Source organism: Capricornis sumatraensis, chromosome 23 (assembly GCF_032405125.1).
Source record: "Capricornis sumatraensis isolate serow.1 chromosome 23, serow.2, whole genome shotgun sequence".
Classification (NCBI taxonomy): Eukaryota; Metazoa; Chordata; class Mammalia; order Artiodactyla; family Bovidae; genus Capricornis; species Capricornis sumatraensis.
Genome location: NC_091091.1, coordinates 14,310,788 through 14,329,778, shown reverse-complemented (window position 1 = coordinate 14,329,778; position 18,991 = coordinate 14,310,788). Strand labels below are relative to the sequence as shown.

General features: G+C 35.9%; 1 protein-coding gene across 1 annotated transcript in view; it reads right to left on the bottom strand.

Moving 5' to 3' along the window:
• Positions 1-18,991, bottom strand: part of BTAF1 (B-TFIID TATA-box binding protein associated factor 1) — an 84,863-nt gene that overhangs the window by 40,553 nt on the left and 25,319 nt on the right. The window contains exons 5-14 of the mRNA XM_068961470.1: positions 16,258-16,421; positions 13,489-13,625; positions 11,813-11,942; positions 11,485-11,553; positions 10,403-10,492; positions 9,415-9,510; positions 9,128-9,304; positions 8,283-8,423; positions 7,344-7,468; positions 4,498-4,618 (exon numbers count right to left, since the gene is read on the bottom strand). Coding sequence (XP_068817571.1) covers positions 4,498-4,618; positions 7,344-7,468; positions 8,283-8,423; positions 9,128-9,304; positions 9,415-9,510; positions 10,403-10,492; positions 11,485-11,553; positions 11,813-11,942; positions 13,489-13,625; positions 16,258-16,421 — 1,250 coding nt within the window. The remainder of the gene's footprint in view (positions 1-4,497; positions 4,619-7,343; positions 7,469-8,282; positions 8,424-9,127; positions 9,305-9,414; positions 9,511-10,402; positions 10,493-11,484; positions 11,554-11,812; positions 11,943-13,488; positions 13,626-16,257; positions 16,422-18,991) is intronic.

Here is an 18,991-nt window from a genome sequence, read left to right as displayed (position 1 = left end):
TCTGCCTTTGCGGAACTCCGAACAAGGAACGCTGATAACAAAACTAAGACCGTCAGACATGTCACTATATTTACAAACTCAAGGTGCAACTCTTGGTGCATCCCCTTGCGCTCAGTCCCTCAGCCAGACCAGTTTCCTTTCCCTCCCTCTTTAGTGCCACCATGCTCACTCCTGCTCCCAGAGTCTGACACATGCTCTTCCTCTGACTGTTAACCTGCTCTTCACCTGGTTAAATTCCATTCATCCTTCAGGTCTCAGTCTCAACTGTACTCTCAGCAAGACACTTCCTTGACCTTTACTCACCTCACTAGTAAGGACCCAGCAGCACCATCTGCTTCCCCTACCAGATCCTTACCTCACTATGTAATGATGGCTTTATAAAATGGCCACTATGTAATTTTAAGCGCTTGTCTAGTTGTCTTCTTCTGTCTTGGTTAGCTTCCTGTTTTAAGCTCTACAGAAGGAAACAGAACTTTTCCCTTACCAATCAGTAACTAGAAAACTGTAGGAGCTAATGTAACTGTTGAGCAAATCTACCTTGATTATAAGAATAATCAAAGCCACAAGGAATAGTTGGTAATATGGAAAATTTTCCACAATTGTAGGATTGCAATAAATCCCTAACTGGCAAAATTGACATATTAGGTGGGATAAGATCTTGCCAGCACCATTTTGCTATGCCCCCCCTTTTATCTTCCCACAAGCACACCCATAAAGTGTGTAGATGTCGGGGTGGGGCGGAGCAGCAATCTGATTATCATTTACCATGAACACCTGATTCATGTCAGTAGGTATCATCATTTCTATCACCATATCAAATGATATGGGGTTGCAGGGAAGAAAATCTGGAAAGAAGCTACAACAAAGTTATGAATCGTACTGAGTTCTCAGCTCCTCTACTAATTTGATCTGAAATCCTATTTTGCCCCACTGCCAAAAAACAAAACCCAATTCTATAATTAAATAACTCGTAATGCCTTGTTTTATTTATTTGTCCAACCAATATTTATTGAAAGTCAGATAAATATTTAAACTTTGCTCTCTTTTTATACCTTTATAAAATCTGACCAATACCTAATTATGCTAATGTTCTCAAATGCCAAAGTCTCAGTCAACTCTGTTTTTTTGGTCTTTATTCCCTTCTCTACATATGCATACATTAAATTTTCTTACATCCTGGACTAAATATGCCCCCAAATTCCAACTCAATCTCATGTATATCTTCATGCTAAATTTATAAGCATGATGCTAATGCTTGCCTTTCAAATAAAAATCAATACTTTTATGTACTAAAATTTTCAATGACTCAGAAGGTGACTCTGATGCAAACAGAATGGAAAAGCTTACCCAGTCAACAAAATATGGCTAAACTAGAGGTTAATGTCCAGAATATATTTTCCTAGTTGAGTTCTGACTAAAACCACTATTAAAGATAGTGGTTATCAACACTAATTAATCTAGACATTTCAGTAAAGTAATTCACAGGTAAACATACATATTCATATATAAACCTGCATGAATAAATACAGTCTATAGAAAGTAAAATCAAGTAATGCTCTACATGGGAAGAGAAGCTAAAAAAATGAATATATATGTATGATTCATTTTGCTGCACAGGAGAAGCTCACACATGATAAATCAACTAAACTCCAATAAAAACTTTTTTAAAAAAGGAAAAACAAATGATAAATTACTTCATTTTGTCAAGCTCTTTGTTCAGCCAAAAAAAGTTACATCCTGATTTTAAGTCATTACCAAATAAAATTAATTTGGTTTGCCTAAGAGTTCTTATTTCATACTCTCTGAGAAGCCAGACTTGCTAATACTTTCACATGTTAACATGAGAGATAAAGACACAAGGATTAAACAATTTATCTTCAAAGACAACAAAGTATGTCATAAGAGTCTAATACAAATGAGATTTCAGGAATTTCCTGGCAGTTCAGTGGTTAGGACTTCATGCTTCAACTGCCCAGGGCCCAGATTCCATCCCTGGTCAAGGAATTAAGATCCTCCAAGCCATGTGGTGCAGGCAAATAAATTTTTTAAAAAAGAGAATTTATAAATAACTTATTAACTGTGGTTCTATACAAAAACATTTTAGAGACAAGCATATATGCATACATACTTATGATGGGATAAGTTGTAAGATTCAGGCTATCTTCCTTATAAAGTCTTATGGTTTTGCAAAACAAAACAAAATTACTAAAGATAAGCATATGAAAAGATATTCAACATCATATATCATTAGAGAACTTCAAATTTAAACTATAGTGAGATACTACTACACACTTATCAGAAAGGCAAAAATCAACAACACTGACATCATCAAATGCTGGGAGAGGATATACAGCAACAGAAACTCCTTGATGGTGGAAATGTAAATTGGTACAGACATTTCTGGAAGACATTTTCTTATAAAATTAAATATATTCTTAGCATATGATCCAGCAATTGTGTACTTCAGATTTACCCAAGTGCACTGAAAACTATGCCCATACCAAAACCTGCACACAAATGTTTAAAACTTCATTCAAACTGATAAAAACAGAAAGAAATGAAATTATCCTTTAACAGGTGAATATATGGAACTGTGGCACATCCATACAATGCAGTATTACAAAGTGATAAAAAGAAATGAACTATCAAGTTATAAAAAAAGACATGGAGAAACCTTAATTTTGTAATGCTAAATGAAACAGAAGCCACTATTAAAAGGCAATATACTACATGTGTGGGTGGCTCAGTCGTGTCCAACTCTTTGCCACCCCATGGACTGAAGCCTGCCAGGCTCCCGTCCACGAAATTCTCCAGGCAAGAGTACTGGAGTGGGTAGCCATTTCCTTCTCCAGGGGATCTTTCCAACCCAGGGATCAAACCCAGGTTTCCTGCACTGCAGGTAGATCCTTCACCATCTGACCCACCAGGGAAGCCCACATACGACAAAACTCCAACTATGTGGTATTCTGGAAAAGGCAGTAGTATGAGAACAATAAGAGAGTCGTGGTTGCTAAGGTTTTGAAGGGAGGAAAAGTGGAAATGCATAGGTGCAGCACAGGCATTTTTTAGTGCAGTGAAACTATTCCTTATGATACTCTAATGGTGAGCACATACCACTGTACATATGTCAACCCACAAAATCTACACTATAAAGAGTAAACCCTAGTGTAATAGGGTTTTAGTTAATAATGTATCAATACTGGTTCATCAACTGCAACAAATGCACTACACTAATGCAAGATGTTAGCTAAAGGGGAAACTGTGCATATGGGTAGGGGCATATAGGAACTGTGTAATTTTTGCTCAGCTTTTCTGTAAACCTAAGATTGCTCCTAAAAGTAAAGTGTACTAAAAAAAAACAGAAAACAACAACATGTAGGGAAGAAATTTGGTAATTTTAATAGGTCTATCTAAAGTGAATTTAAGAATATTTACATCAAAAACATTTAGGCAAAACTCACAAAACCAAAAAAAAATAATAATAATGTGAAAACTCAGAACCCATGCCAGCAGCTTTTTATATGAACCCATGCCTGATCAACTAAGCATTATATTAATAAAATGGACATGATAGTTTTTTCTTAGAAGAGTCTGATCAGACAAAAAAGATAATGCAAAAGGAAATTTACAAATGTTGATTCATGGTAGTGCAACACAATATGCTATAAATTAACGTAGGTCTACATGGAATATTCCTAATTCACATAGGAATGCATGGTTGGTGAACACAAAAGAGACATTTATCCACAGTATTAATATATTGTCTAAAAAAAATTAACCATTGTTTTTTAAGGACCACTCAAACTGCAGCACCTATAAGTAACAGCATAAGAAATGGATTCCTTATGATGTTTCCCTAAATTCTAGTATTTTGTTTGACCTTTAGTCTATTTTTAAAACAGAAATGTGAAGCCTTTTACAGACAGGGCAAGGATTACTCAGCTCATAACAGATTTCTATTTACACAGTGATATTAACTGACGGTTCTCTGTAGGCATTTCAATGTGTTACTCCTTGGAAATAAAATGCTCTTAAGACTGAGTATTCCTTAAAAGGAAGTAAGTGCCTAGCAACTGTATTATCAGTCTTTTCAAGTCACACTGCAGAGCTTCACAGATAGCTTTCTAACCTGGGATGGTTTTTGCCAACCATCCAACTGTCAACCATACAGAGTAGGCCAAGAATGAATAACATGATCTTTGACAGGAAGGGATGATTCAATCTTTCGTTCAACAAAAACTTACTGAGAGCCACCTCTGTGTTAGGCAATATTCCATGGGCTGGGAATACAATCTAGAATAGTATTAAAATATTTCTGCCCTTATGATGATTATATTCTTATGTATCTACATACTCACCATACCAATTTTACTAGCCCTAACATTCTCCTGATCTTTATGTGAAGCAAGGGTAACCTGGTGGTCAGATTGATCTTACAAAATTAATCTCTAAAAATTTCAAGATTACTGTAGTTATTTAGACCAAGTTAGTTCTTACCTGGTCTTGTGTTGATAATAAAGTGAACAGAGTTTCCAAGGCTGCTCTTCGAACTGATGATATAGTGTGATGCAAAAAAGGCCAGACACGTGGAACTAAAACTGTGAGTGACTGCTGAATACTAATAAAGAAGACACAGATTAATCTTATTCATTCCTGGTTGAAATTCTGTTGATATATCATCTAAATATCATTTCCTTATGGACCTAGCAACTTTTTCGATGAATAAATTCTAAAAAGACAATACAATTTTCCTATGAACACTTGCTTAACACCCTCATACAAAACTGTTATTATAACACCAGAATAGACAGAACAAATGCAGTCATAAAGAGTAGCAGAAACATTAACATGGGGTTATTCTGTGGTACTAATATCAACAATCACCTCTATCAAATCAGAACTTTTCAGTATAACTGCATTTAGTCTGTTCTCACTCAGGAAAATGGGACATGTATCTTAGTTGACAGTCAGCCTACACAAAAATCAGGATTGTTAATCCTTACTCCTTTCGTACTGTTAACTCCAACAGGTAACCAATAGGTGCACAGAATTTATATCCCCCTTTGGGGCCATCTCTATCACATATCAAAAGAAGCAAGAGATGGTAATGGTAGTAGCTTTGGAATTTGTTATCCTAATCTAGCATTACTAAATTAGGCAAACTCAAATTATCTTCTTTCTCACAGATTAGATTTTAAATGTGAAAGCAAGCAAAGGCACGAGTTGGCTAACAACTTGGACCATAGGATTCCTGTCACATCCACGATTCATTTATAAAAGTTACCTCAAATTAGCAAATTATTTATAAGTAGCATTTTAAATATATACCTCGATAGAAAAAGACATGAGGAAAAAAGAATATGTCAGTGTAATTATCTGTTCTTTTGGTTCCTCTCAGGAGGTCCATCTTTTAATGATATTTTCATTACTTGCAGATTTAAATGAACGTCGCCTTTTACATTTACACATCTAGTAAACTTACTTATAAAATTATAACTTAAACACATGCACACACAGACATAAAACAGACTCAAATATGAAAAAGCATTATAGCAGGTCTTGTTAATAGTGTAACTCTTCATGCTCCAAATACATGCTGCATTTCTTCTTACATAAGCTGGAAAGTATCTGCCAAATATCACAACATATGAAGCAAATTTTCTAAGGCAATTTTGAAAAAAAAAAAAAAAGATCAAAAACTACATTATTTCACACTGAATTAACAGAATTTTCACGACATTCTTTGATTTTTTTTTTTACATTATCTAGCTTTTCCAACACTGTCCACTTGATTATATACATACATTTTTAAGTCCAAAGCCTTTTTTATTTCTTAGGGCAAGTGCAAACAAACCAAGGCTCACAGTTCAAGTTCACTTTACATGAGTTTTTATATGAAGTTTTATTGGATTACAGGTACATTCATTCCTTTATGTATTATCTACAACTGCTTTTGTGCTACACAGACAGAGTTGAGTAGCTTTGACAGAGATCATATGGCCACAAAGCCAAAGTCTCACTATCTGGACAGAAAAAGTTTACCAACCCCTAATATATAATAATTAAGAATTCTTACATTTTGCAGCTTTCACACAGATTAACTCATTTAATCCTTATACCAATGAAAGTGTCTGAAAATCAGGAAACACCATATATGCACTACCATTTCAATTTTCCTCTTTACTTTATAAGCACTTATTTTGCTATTCCAATTTTGGGTTGTCCCACTAGCCTAAATTTACCATTGAAGGATGACCACAGGTCAGTATTATTTTAAACATTCTCTCCATGTTTTTCACACATCAATGATTTTCATTGGAAACAGATTTACTCACAGAACCAGAAATCATTTATAATCATAATTACATAAACATTCACTGAATACACTTACTGGACTGCTGCTGCTAAGTTGCTTCAGTCGTGTCCGACTCTGCGACCCCATAGATGGCAGCCCACCAGGCTCCCCCATCCCTGGGATTCTCCAGGCAAGAATACTGGAGTGGGTTGCCATTTCCTTCTCCAATGTATGAAAGTGAAAAGTCAAAGTGAAGTCGCTCAGTCATGTCCGACTCTTAGCGACCCCTTGGACTGCAGCCTACCAGGCTCCTTCGTCCATGGGATTTTCCAGGCAAGAGTACTGGAGTGGGGTGCCATTGCCTTCTCTAACTTACTAGCCTAAGAAAAGTAATTAACTTTCTCATCTGTAATTTTTTTTCTGTATCTCCAAGGATATTAATATTTAGGAGCCAGTCTAAAAGGTAGGGAATACATTAATTAACTAAGCTTCATTTCAGATATCAAGACAGTAAAATAAATGACACTAAATTTTTGGTTTATGTCTTTGCTTTACCCATTCTCTGCTTTTGAAGATTATATTACATTATTATGTATTCCCTTCCTGATAAGTGATTACTGAAATCAAGAAAATATTTCTTGGTGAACATCATGAAGAAAATGCTCACAGAGTAGCAAAATTTGGAAATGTAAAACTGATGTTCACTGATAATTCTATTAACCACAGTCACAAAGGCTACAAAATTCTATAGTCTAGAACTAGAAGTGGAAATAAAATGGATAATTGTTTATCTAAAGTTAACTCTCATAGGATGAACAAGCTGAATGATTATGTAATGGAATTAACCCAAGAATATAGCTTCTCTAAGTTTCTGCCCTCAAAGAGCTGTTGGCTAGAGATGAAGAAGAAAAGTCCTCCTTAAAATAACTGTCTTTGGCATCTCCTAATTACAGTGCTGTTCTAAAAGACGCCAGACTATCATATTTTTAATTATCTGGAATTGTATGTAAACACTTTCTACTTTATTCCATTGAACAGAAATAATTACCTGCATTGTTGAACCTGAGGATAAGTTAACAAGGATGACAGAAGAGTCATAATACTATTTGTTGAAGCTGTTAGATCATCTAATTCCAGAAGAGCATCCCATAATGTATTTATAATGAAAGGTACCTAGAAGATCAGTTATCAAAAAAACAGTTATTAATTTTGCAAGAAATATTCACCAGCCATGCCAAACTGTATTTCAGGAGTCACTACTGATTCAACAACATATACAACCCCAATGACCTTGGATAATCCCAGTTCTGAGTAAAGTTAAGGAGGAAACATCATTCGTCTTCAACAGTTCTATACCCCTCTTTTTAATGCCACTCAGCTCTACTTTGGCATTTACCTTTCTAGCAAGGTTCATAATGGATGGAGAATTCAAGAAATAAGATATCCCAACTGTATTTTCCATTAAAAAAAAAATCATAAACTCTGAAAACAATACAGCTTACACATACATGTCAGCACCCTCTCAGCAATTTTAATATAGTTAAAACGTTCTTAATCATCATGAAAAGACAAATTTAGTTTCTGAGCTTTCGAAGTACTCTCAAATACACATGTTCTGGTTTTAACAATAGAGGGAAATCAGATGGACCTTAAAAGAGGCATTTCAAAAATGAAAACATTAATAAAAAATCAAAACAAGCGAAAATCTCATTTGCCTAAAAACCAGGAATGAAATGAACAAGGAATGGTTGCTTTCTTTTTAAGGGAAGTTCTCTACATATTCTGTACATGAAAGGGAAAGATAAAAAGACACAATTCACAATTCACTCTTTCCAAGAATATATATATCAAGATCTTATGCACCAGAGGGCGGCTGTCATAAGAAAAATGGAGAAAGATTAAAAAAAAAGCCAACCTCAATGTTTTTTCTAACATGCTACATAACAAATGTAAAAGGCTCTGTAAGAAAAACATGCAGAATATTTACTTTTTGTGTCTGAAGATACACAAGGCTCTCTACCACAGGTACTAACGATGCTGCAGCAACAGCTCTGACATCATCGTCAAGATCCTGGAGCCCTTCAATTATTCTAGTTAAAACCTTAGGCAATAAAGTATTAATTACATCCTGCAAAAGAATACACCAAAACCGATTAATTTCTACAGTACAAGTGATGTGCTTAAAAAATCTTTCATTAAATTAACATACAAAAGTATAAATTCCAATATTTATTTTAAAAGAATCATGTAAACAGAAATGAAAAAGTGTCATTAGATGCCTATATAATTAATCTCATTTGAAAAAGAACATAACAGTATCAATATCTCGTTATTCAATGTGACTTGAAATATCAGAACATGTTTTCAAGGCAAGAACATGAATTCCCAGTGTGAATACACATACATATATACTCCTGTGCTAGAACCTGAACTTCTATCTCACTCAATACCATTGACAACCAAAGGGAATATGAGAGAAAAGAAAAAAGAAAACCATCTCTTCCTGCTTCTCATTACTCCAACCTACCCTCTTTTCAACTGCCCCAACAGTCAGCCCCCAAAGGTTACTCCTGTGATCATACACTAGAAATCTCATGAGAATTGGTCTTGCTATGAAACAGAAACAGGTTTCCAAGCATAATTCTCTTTTAATTCGTACTTAAATTCTTACTAGCATCACCTGTCTCTATGATACTACCTCAAGAAGGCAAATCTTGAAAGACTGGCTTATCTGTAACACTAAGAATCTAGAGCCATTTCATTTAATTAATGAGAATGAACTAAGAGGGGAAAAAACTCTCCCATACATGCTTCAAAAACTGAAGTGTTTACCTGACGAACTGCCAAAGCATACTTTATTCCTAGCAGACCACCATGTCTAACTTCCCACTGTTCTTGTGTAAGTAATTTAAGCAGCACATCCACAGTCTTATGAACTCCTGTTTCATTCATGTGTTTTAATACCACACCTAATGTTTGAGCACAAGTTTCACGAACTGGTGCCACAACCTAAAAATGAGAAAGCAAGAAAATTCACATTTGCAAAAAAAAAATATATATATATATATATTTTAAGAATCTGAAATCTGATTGGGTAAAGCCTCCCTTAGGATACTTACTTCATCAGAAACAAAGTCTCCAAATCTGTCTAAAGCAAACACACAAAGGAGTCTAATAACCAAGTCTTCCAACCACTCTTGATGCTGTTGAATCATCTGTTAAAATAATCATTTTAATAACACATTAAAACATATTAGATCCAAAAACTAAAATTAAACTATTACAGCAAACTAAAACAAAACACTGGGACAGATTATTTTAGCTGTAGGAACAATAACCAAACTATGGAAGAGTCCCAATTACTACCTTCAATATTAACCACATCTTCTTTGATGATTATTAAAATCTATCAAATTCATGACTTCTGTATTTTACTTGCACTCCCAGAGAAATTGAGAAACCACTTAAGGGTGCTGTAATATCAACTACATCTATTCAGTTCGGTTTAGTTGCTCAGTTGTGTCCGACTGTTTGCGACCACATAGACTGCAGCACGCCAGGATTCCCAGTCCATCACCAACTCCCAGAGCTTGCTCAAACTCATGTCCATCAAGTCAAAGATGCCATCCAACCATCTCATCCTCTGTCGTCCCCTTCTCCTCCAGCCTTCAATCTTTCCCAGCATCAAAGTCTTTTCCAATGAGTCAGTTCTTCGCATCAGATGGCCAAAGTATCTATTATCTAGCCTATTACTACCGCCTCCATGTTACACCAGTCACAGTGCTTGTTGACCATTAAACTATACTCTCATTCATCTTACTCTACATTCTAATCCATTATACCCTGCTTAAATAGGAGTGTTTTTACATACTTTTCCACCCAATATTTCTGAACATATTTTCCCCTGAACTCATTCTTTCTCTATCTGTAATATAAATAAACCTCTTCCTAATTTTTTAACCTTTTCCTTATGTTCACCCCTCCATCTTTCTTACTATTTACCTCTCATTTCTACTTCATGGCACATGCTCTGCTACTTTCCTGTCTGAGAAAGAGGACATCTACTGAAACCTGATGATAATGTTGATTTACTACACTTACACTTACCTCTTCTAAAGTGCTATCCCCCATTTTACCACCACTTTTCCCATGAGCTTTAAGGATTTCCCGAAGTCCAGTGCCTGCACCATGTCGAACCTAAAAAGAACCAAGAAGCAAATACTGGAGGTTAAATGCTTAAGAAACAGTGTTTAACTTTTCTTCAATATGAAAAAGGGATACTAGATTTTTAAGAAATTGGAACAAACTGAGTGGGACTTCACAAGAATGTGTTTTTCTTCTACTATCCAAGAAGAATTACATATATTTAATCTCACAAGTTTGATTATATCGATTTTATTTTTAAAAAAGGCAAAAAATAGCTATTCTGAGTTCTTTCTGAGATACTAATCTGCTTGGCTGTCACTCCTCTACTCTCTACTTGCATTCGGCATTATCCACAGCAAAGGAGAGAAAAGAAGCATCATATAATGTTCTTTATAGTCCAAACACCAATATTTTAGAAATAAATACATCAGAACTAAGTTCCAAAGCCACCAGTGTTAAACATCAAAGGAAGACAATTTAAATAAAATGTCTCATGACTAACACGTCATCGTAGCCCTGAAGCTTCTGCAATGTCATCTGGGAGGGAGGAAACATGCCACTGACGCTGCCCCCACTTTCTGAAGCCCCATTAGAGCTAAAACGTGAACAGCTTTGAACAGAAGTGCATCTGGGAGCAGAAAGCTAAAGACAAAGCTAAAGCTAAAAGGCATTCCAAAACAGTGTTTTAAAATTACTCAGAGACCGAAGAATCTTTCGAGATTAGCAACCCTCAATTTCAACCAGAAGAACTTCACTTTCATATCTTCTACATATTGAGAGCTGTTCAAGATCTTTTTTGAAGAAATATCTCTGAGGCTAAGCTACCACTTGCAAACTACCGGTCTTAATCAAAATTGTCCACTTCCAAAGGAAATTTTTTACTGAGAGAGATATGCAGCTCTTTATGAAGTGCTCTGACAAGTGGTTCTGAGAGGGACATAGGAGAAAAATAAGGACTCTGATAAGACAGATTATGATTGATATGGTTCCTATCATTAGCAAAGAAAACAGAGTTGAGAGAAACTGTAATGAAGAAATCCTACCTCCCAGGAGGGATTAAAAAGGTCATTGCAAAGTTCTTCACAAAAGCTTTCCAAAGGCCATTCATTTGTCTGAATAAGAAAAACCAAATTAATATTACTTTAAAAGATCTATTTTATGCCAATAATTTAAGTGTATTTACTTGTAGGACTAACAATAATAGTCAGGCTTTTAAATAATCAAAAAATTTTACTAACAAAAAGTACTTTGATTTTTGATAACAAAATTTCTCAATTAACAGATTATTATATTATATACCATCTACTAACACATTAGTATGAAAAAATTATAAATGATTTCAAAGGATGCTTCAGGGTATTTCAGTAGTACCTCTTCAATTAAGGGAGAACTGTCTGGAGTATTATCAATCAGAACTTTGGAATCAACTGCAGACTGATTAATAACAACATTTGATATTTTTCGTCTCTTTTCTTCTGGTTCCCCATCTGTGCTATCATTGCTAAAAAAAAAAAAAAAAGGGTCACCATTTATTTAGAAGAAGTGAATACAGAACACTGTGAACCACAATGAATGTAAGAAAGTAAAGACTGAGTTTACCCACAGAGCTCTTTCCTACAACAGGATTTGGTAAATAACCCTGGATTATTATCTACTATTTGGCTTAGCCCTCAGCCAAAGAAACATATGATGTAATATGGTGACAGTTCTCACCTTATAAAAGTAGCGGTCTTAACTTGTAGCCCTCAGGCCATCCCTCTGAATTCACTCTTACTTCTGTCTACTCATCCCAGCCATACAACCTTTCTGTTTCTTGAATATTACATGATTCAGGTATTTACACTTGTTCCCTTTACCTGGAACGCACTCCCCTTGCAAGATCTTCAATCCTCATTCAGAACTCGTAATTATTATGAAAAAAAAAAAAAAATCTGCATATACGGATCTTCCTGGGGAAGTTGTCCTAGTCTCTAGTAATAGTAAATACGCTCTCTGACAATTGAGCAAAACAATCCAAACAGTATTCCACAGCTAAAGGCAATGTCATCAAAATGTTTTTGGAAATCAAGCAGACCAAGATTTAAGTTAACCAACATCACTGTTTTAAATAAGCAAAAAAATGGATCATTATTAGAGAAATGTAAATCAAAACTACAATGAAAATCAAAACTACAATGAGGTGTCACCTCACACCAGTCAGAATGGCCATCATCAAAAAAGTCTACAATCAATCAATGTTGGAGATGATGTGGAGGAAAGGGAACCTCCTTGCACTGTTGGTGGGAATGCAAGTTGATACACCCACTAAGGAGAACAGTATGGAGATTCCTTAAAAAATTAGGAATAAACTACCATATGGCCCAGCAATCTCTTTACTGGGCAAATACTCTGAGAAAATCACAGTTCAAAAATACACATGTACTCCAATGTTCACTGCAGTACTATTTACAAAAGCCAGGACATGGAAGCAACCTAGATGTCTATTGACAGATGAATATAAAGTTGTTGCATATACATATGCACACATACAATGGAATATTACTCAGCCATAAAGAGAGACAGACCTGAGTCAGTTGTAGTAAGGTGGATGAACCTAGAGCCTATTATACAGAGTGAAATAAGTCAGAGAAAAACAAGTATCATATATTAATGCATATATATGGAATCTAGAAAAATCATACTGATAAACTTACCTGCAGAGAAGGAATGGAGATACAGATATCGAGAACAGATTTATGGACACAGCAGGGGAAGGGGAGGGTGAAACAGACTGAGAAAGTTGCACTGACATATTTACACTACCATATGTGAAACAGACAGTGGGGTGCCTAGTCTGGCACTCTGTGACGACCTAGAGGCGTGGGATGGGGGTGAGGTGGAGGTAGGCTCAAGAGAGAGGGGACACACACACAGTTATGGCTGATTCACACTGTTGTATGGCAGGAAACAACACAATATTGTAAAGCAATTATCCTCCAATTAAAAAAAATTTAATAAAATGGTATAACTAAAATAAATACATAAATGAGCAAAAAAAGGATTACTACCTCTTCTCATTCGTTTCTACTGCATCCCTGGATCTCTGTTTTGCAAATAATTTGGCCATTCTTTTAGCTTTGTTCTTTTGTCTATTGCTCATTCCTGTTCGAAACTCTGAGTCAATCAGTTCAGCGGCCTGGAGAGTCTAAAAGAATAAAAGAATGTGCAGTCTGAACTTCTGAAGTTAAAATATACACCCACAGTCTCAGCCTCAGAAGAGGACTAAAGTTTGTAAGTTTCACTATAAACAAACTGATTACATTCTTCTTTGACAGATTTATGCTATTCTGCTGTACCATAATTTCTTCTTCCTTCTTCCCTATTCTTCCAGTTGCCAGGAAAAGCTCATGTGTTTCTTAACTTTATGTCATAGATGTGGCAAAAGTATATGATCCTGACTCCAGTGAGGACTCTGAAGAGGTGAAACTTTAAAAGAAACATAATATAATCTAAAAGTTGTAAGCATGTTAGTCACTCAAGTCACTCAGTTGTGCCCGACTCTTTGTGACCCCATGACTGCAGCCCACCAGGCTCCTCTATCCGTGAGATTTTCCAGCCAAGGATACTGGAGTGGTTTGCCATTTCCTTCTCCAGGAGATCTTCCCGACCCAGGATCGAACCTGGGTCTCTTGGACTGCAGGCAGATTCTTTACCAACTGAGCTACCAGGGAAGCCATAATGTAAGCCTAAACAATGTCAATTAAAAAAAAAAATTATAATCATCTTCTACTGAAAAAATAAAAATAGCTGTTGCCATAAGTAACTGGCTTCCCAGATGGCTCAGCAGGCAGGATTCTGCAGCAATACAGGAGACACAGGAGACCTGGGTTCAATCCCTGGGTTGGGAAGATCCCCTGGAGCAGGAAATGGCAACCCACTCCACTATTCCTGCCTGGAAAATTATATGGACAGAGGAGTCTGGCAGGCTACAGTCCAAGGAGTCGCAAAGAGTCAGACACAACTAAGAATACCTGGTAAGTAACTGGTCTTTCCCCTTTAACCACTCACTGCATACCACTTTTGCACCTTCTTCCATTCATAGGAGACATTATTAAGGCTGTGAATAAAAATGCTTTAATACAAGCCTAAAAATCCTTCTGCCCTTAACTGATTTAAGATTCAACTGAAATGTACATTACCACAAGCAGTCAGGGTCACTGGTGTGGATGCCCTGCTATAGACTTGGTCCAGGGGCCACCAGCATGTATACAAGGCAGTGGAGCAGCGATGAACGCTACAATAAGCCTCAGCAACTCTTCCCGAAGGGCCCTGACATCCAAAGCCAACCGAATTTGGATCCTGCCAAATTTGCTGCTGCCATCTCCTTTCCAATTATTCTGTCTGTAGCTTATTCTCTCTAATACACCTACCTATTAATTTCCCTACACAATATCCAATTACCACACTGTGATCACGTTTGTTTTCATTTATTTTATTCTATTGTTTATATCTTATGCTTCAGTGCATACTCCATCTTTCTGTTCTTTCATGTTTGTTATTATATTTTCTGCCTCTTTATACTCTTCCCTCCAGAATCTTCTCTTTTTCCCTTGTCTACAAAAGTCCCATCATCATCACACATTCCTCAATGCTAAAAAACTTACTTACAAATTCTAATGATTTAGAGGACAACTAGAATAATGGCAAATAGAACCATTCTCCACTTAAGCAAAAGGAAAGGCCAAGGGAATGAGAAGACACGGGTCTCATGTAAAGCAGGCCAATAAGTAAGAGCACTAAATCCCTGAAAGGTACTATTTCACATGTATGTACATTCTTCTTAGGAGAGAGCGCCACAGCTTTTACTGGAGCTTATGGAGTATAAGCTTTAATGTATAAGAAAAGAAGCAGAGAGGCATCCATTGGGAATTGGAAAAACAGAAACAGAAAAAATACAGAGCAAAATTATGGTACAGCCATATAAACAGAAAGAAGTTATCAAAAAACAAGGTGATCAGTCTGTATATACAGACGGGTATGGATGCATGCTCAGTCATGTCTGACTCTTTATGACCCCGTGGACTGCAGTCTGCCAGGCTCTTCTGTCTGTGGAATTTTCTAGGTAAGAATTCTAGAGTGGGTTACCATTTCCTGCTCCAGGGGATCTTCCTGATGCAGGGATCAAACCCATGTCTCCTGCATTGGCAGATGGATTCTTTACCACTGTGTTTCACCTTGGAAGCCCACACATACAGGCAGACATGGCGTAAAAAGGACTTGTGCATACACAGAAAATTTCAGGAAAAAAAGGACAAATAATTTTTAAAGGGCTGCTGTGAGACACAGGGAAATGTGTGCCCATCATTTATCAGAAAGAAGCTTACTTCATATCATAGGTACTTTTGCACTGTTTGAAAGTTTTCATCATGTTTGCTCTTTTTCAAAAGAATCAGCTCTAAAAGATTTCTATTATCAGCATATCAAACTATGATAGTCCTTACCATCTCCTACCCTCCGAAATATTTTTTTTCTTCATTGAAGAATAAAGGAAAGAGCAACTGGTGCAACTATGATTTCTCAACACCAATGTCTCCTGAAAGGTCCAGCACGGCTTTTATCTAATAGTCTAGCACCTCGGAGGCAGGCAGACGCTACCTTCTACCTCTTCAGAATCTATCACTAGAAATTCAGCTTATGGAGATAGTAAATTATGGTGACACTAAGCAACAATGAGCAGAAATAAAGAGCGCCTTTTTTTTAATTGCAATTGCATAGCAAAATAAAAGCAAATCGCCCGTATTATTACTTATAGTCAGACAACCAAAGGTTTTACCTACAGGTTGTTTGTTTACAAGGGCTGCTGAAGTTGGGGTATAATCCAAATCTTCATCATTAAAGAGGTCTTCAGTACTCATTCCAATCGCTTCTCCCATATTAAGGCCAAGTTTTTTCTGTAATAGCTTTCGTTGGCGTGCTATCCTCTCCTTAGGATCCACTTCACCTTTAAACAAAAAAGAAATATATTTTCTTCAAATCAGTTAAGAAGCTTTCCAATACATGAAGATCAAACTTGATTAAATTAGAAAAATCTTTTTAACTATTAGAACACCTCTCTTGATAATAAAACAAACCACACCACTCATAATCTCTGAACATGTCATAAACTTTATTACCTAATAGAGTAAGTATTTTACTGAATCTCGGAAAATAGCATTCTAGCTAACAAAAACACTCTAGGAGTAATATCACTCACTGATATTACCCCACTGCCCTACTGTCAATTACCAAGTATATATAAAATAAGATCTATTCCTATGAAGATAAATCAATCTTATTATTTTATAGCTACCCTTTGAACAGTCTCCGAAATATCTAGCCAGGCTTTAAAAAAAAAAAAAATCTAGACTCTTATTTGACAGAAAAGATCTCAACAAATACATGCTTATTCCAAGTGTGGCCTTTATAGTATTCTGAAATGACACATTCCTCTATTTTATTTAGTTATCTATTTCATAGCCCAAATAAAAGACAAAGGCACAAAAAAGTAGATTTTGAATGTTCCAAGTAAAATCCCTCAATATTTCAGTAGAAAATAGATCAAATGGTATCATTTTAAAAATAAAAATTTGGGCTTAAAATATTTAAGCTGCAAGATATGGTTCTACCATGATTAGTTTCCAATAACAGCTGACTAAGTTCTTTTGGACTACCCCTCCAAAGATAACAAACAAATTCTAGCTGAAAAAAAAAGTAAACAACTACCTGAAGGCACTGGAAAGAGAACAAAAGTAGGCATATACTTGGAGGAGTTATCAGTGCCTGGAAGAAAGCATGGCATTAAGTGACTTTCCCATTTTTGAACCTTTTTAGCCTGAAGGTAGCACAGAGTCGGACACAACTGAAGCGACTCAGCAGCAGCAGCAGCAGACCCAGTCTACGGTATGTTGGGCAGTCATATCCTACATTTAAAAGTTGTGCAAAAACCCAATATGTCTGGCTTGAAGAACTAGAGGAAACAGAGTCAGGAACAGCATAACCACTGGAAAATAGAGAGAGAAAACCCAGAAAGAAGAGAACCAGGCAGAAAGCCAAATCTCTGGATGATCTCTGAAATATGCATGGACAGCACAGACTCCAAATAGTTCAAATAAAGCTAAAAATTGAATTGAGATTTGAATTGTTGCCCACCACAAATGAGACTGAGTTTGCAATTTGAGTTTCATTAAATTAAATACCTACTAAAACAAGCAAGCAAAAACAACCAAACTAAACCAAACAAATCAAAACACTCTCTGGAAGAATATAACAGAATCTAGCCTGCAGTATAAACATTTACAATGTGAGAAATACAATCCAAAATAACTGACATAGAAAGAATCAAGAAAACGTAACCCATCCCAAAAGAAAGCCAGTTAATGGAGATCAACTCTTAGATCACCTAGATGCTGGAACTGGAAGACAAAGTTTTTAAGCAACTAATATAACAATATTCAATGTAAAGGAAGATACTGTCACAATAAAGAGAAGATAGGACACCTCATTATAGAAACAGAAACTATTTTTAAAAACAGAATCATATACTTGAAAAGGGTGACTTATATGTGCAAAATATGCCAGTTTTTTTTTAAGTAAGTCTGGAACTAAAAAATACTTGAAAATTTTAAATCAACAAATGTGCTTAACAACTTAATTGAGATAACAGGACAAAGTGTAAGTGAATTTAAAGGTAAAGCTATACAAAATCCCTCATCTAAAGAACAGGGAAGGGGAGGAAGATTTGAATAAACAAACAACTTAAATATAAAAATAACAAAATAATTCTAACAACATCAAAAGCAAAACTTAAGAATTTATATTTTTAAAACTACAGAATATTAGTTTAAGAAATTAAAGATCTCAATAAATGGAAGAACATTCTATGTTAATGGATCAGAATACCTAATAGTAAGACAGTAGTACTTCTCAAATTGATATACAGATTCAAAACAATTTCTATCAAAATATCAGCTGGTTTTTTACAGACACTGACAAACTGATCTTAAAATTCATACAGAAATGCAAGAGACCAAGAATATCCAAAATAATCCTGAGAAAGAACAACAAAGTTGGAAGCTCATACTTCTTGATTTTAAAAATTACTTCTAGAAAGCAACAGTGATCAAGACAATGAAATACTGACACAGACATCAATCAGATAGAATTGAGGGTTCAGAAATAAGACTACATGTCTGCAGACAAGGATGCAAAAACAATTCAATGGAGAAAAGAAGAATCTTTTCAACAAATGGTGTTGAGACAATAGGATAGCCAGATATAAAAAAATGATACTGGGGACTTCCTTGGCAGTATGGTGTTTAAGAATCCACCTGCCAATGAAGGGGATGCCAATTCGATCCCTGGCCCAGGAAGATTTCACACGCCACAGGGCAACCGAAGCTCACAAGCCACAACTACCAAGCCCACGTGACGCAACTCCTGAAGTCCATGCACTCAGGGCCTGTGCTCTGCAACACGGGAGCCACCACAGTGAGAGGCCTGTGCTCCACGGCAGCGAGGAGACCCCTCACCTCT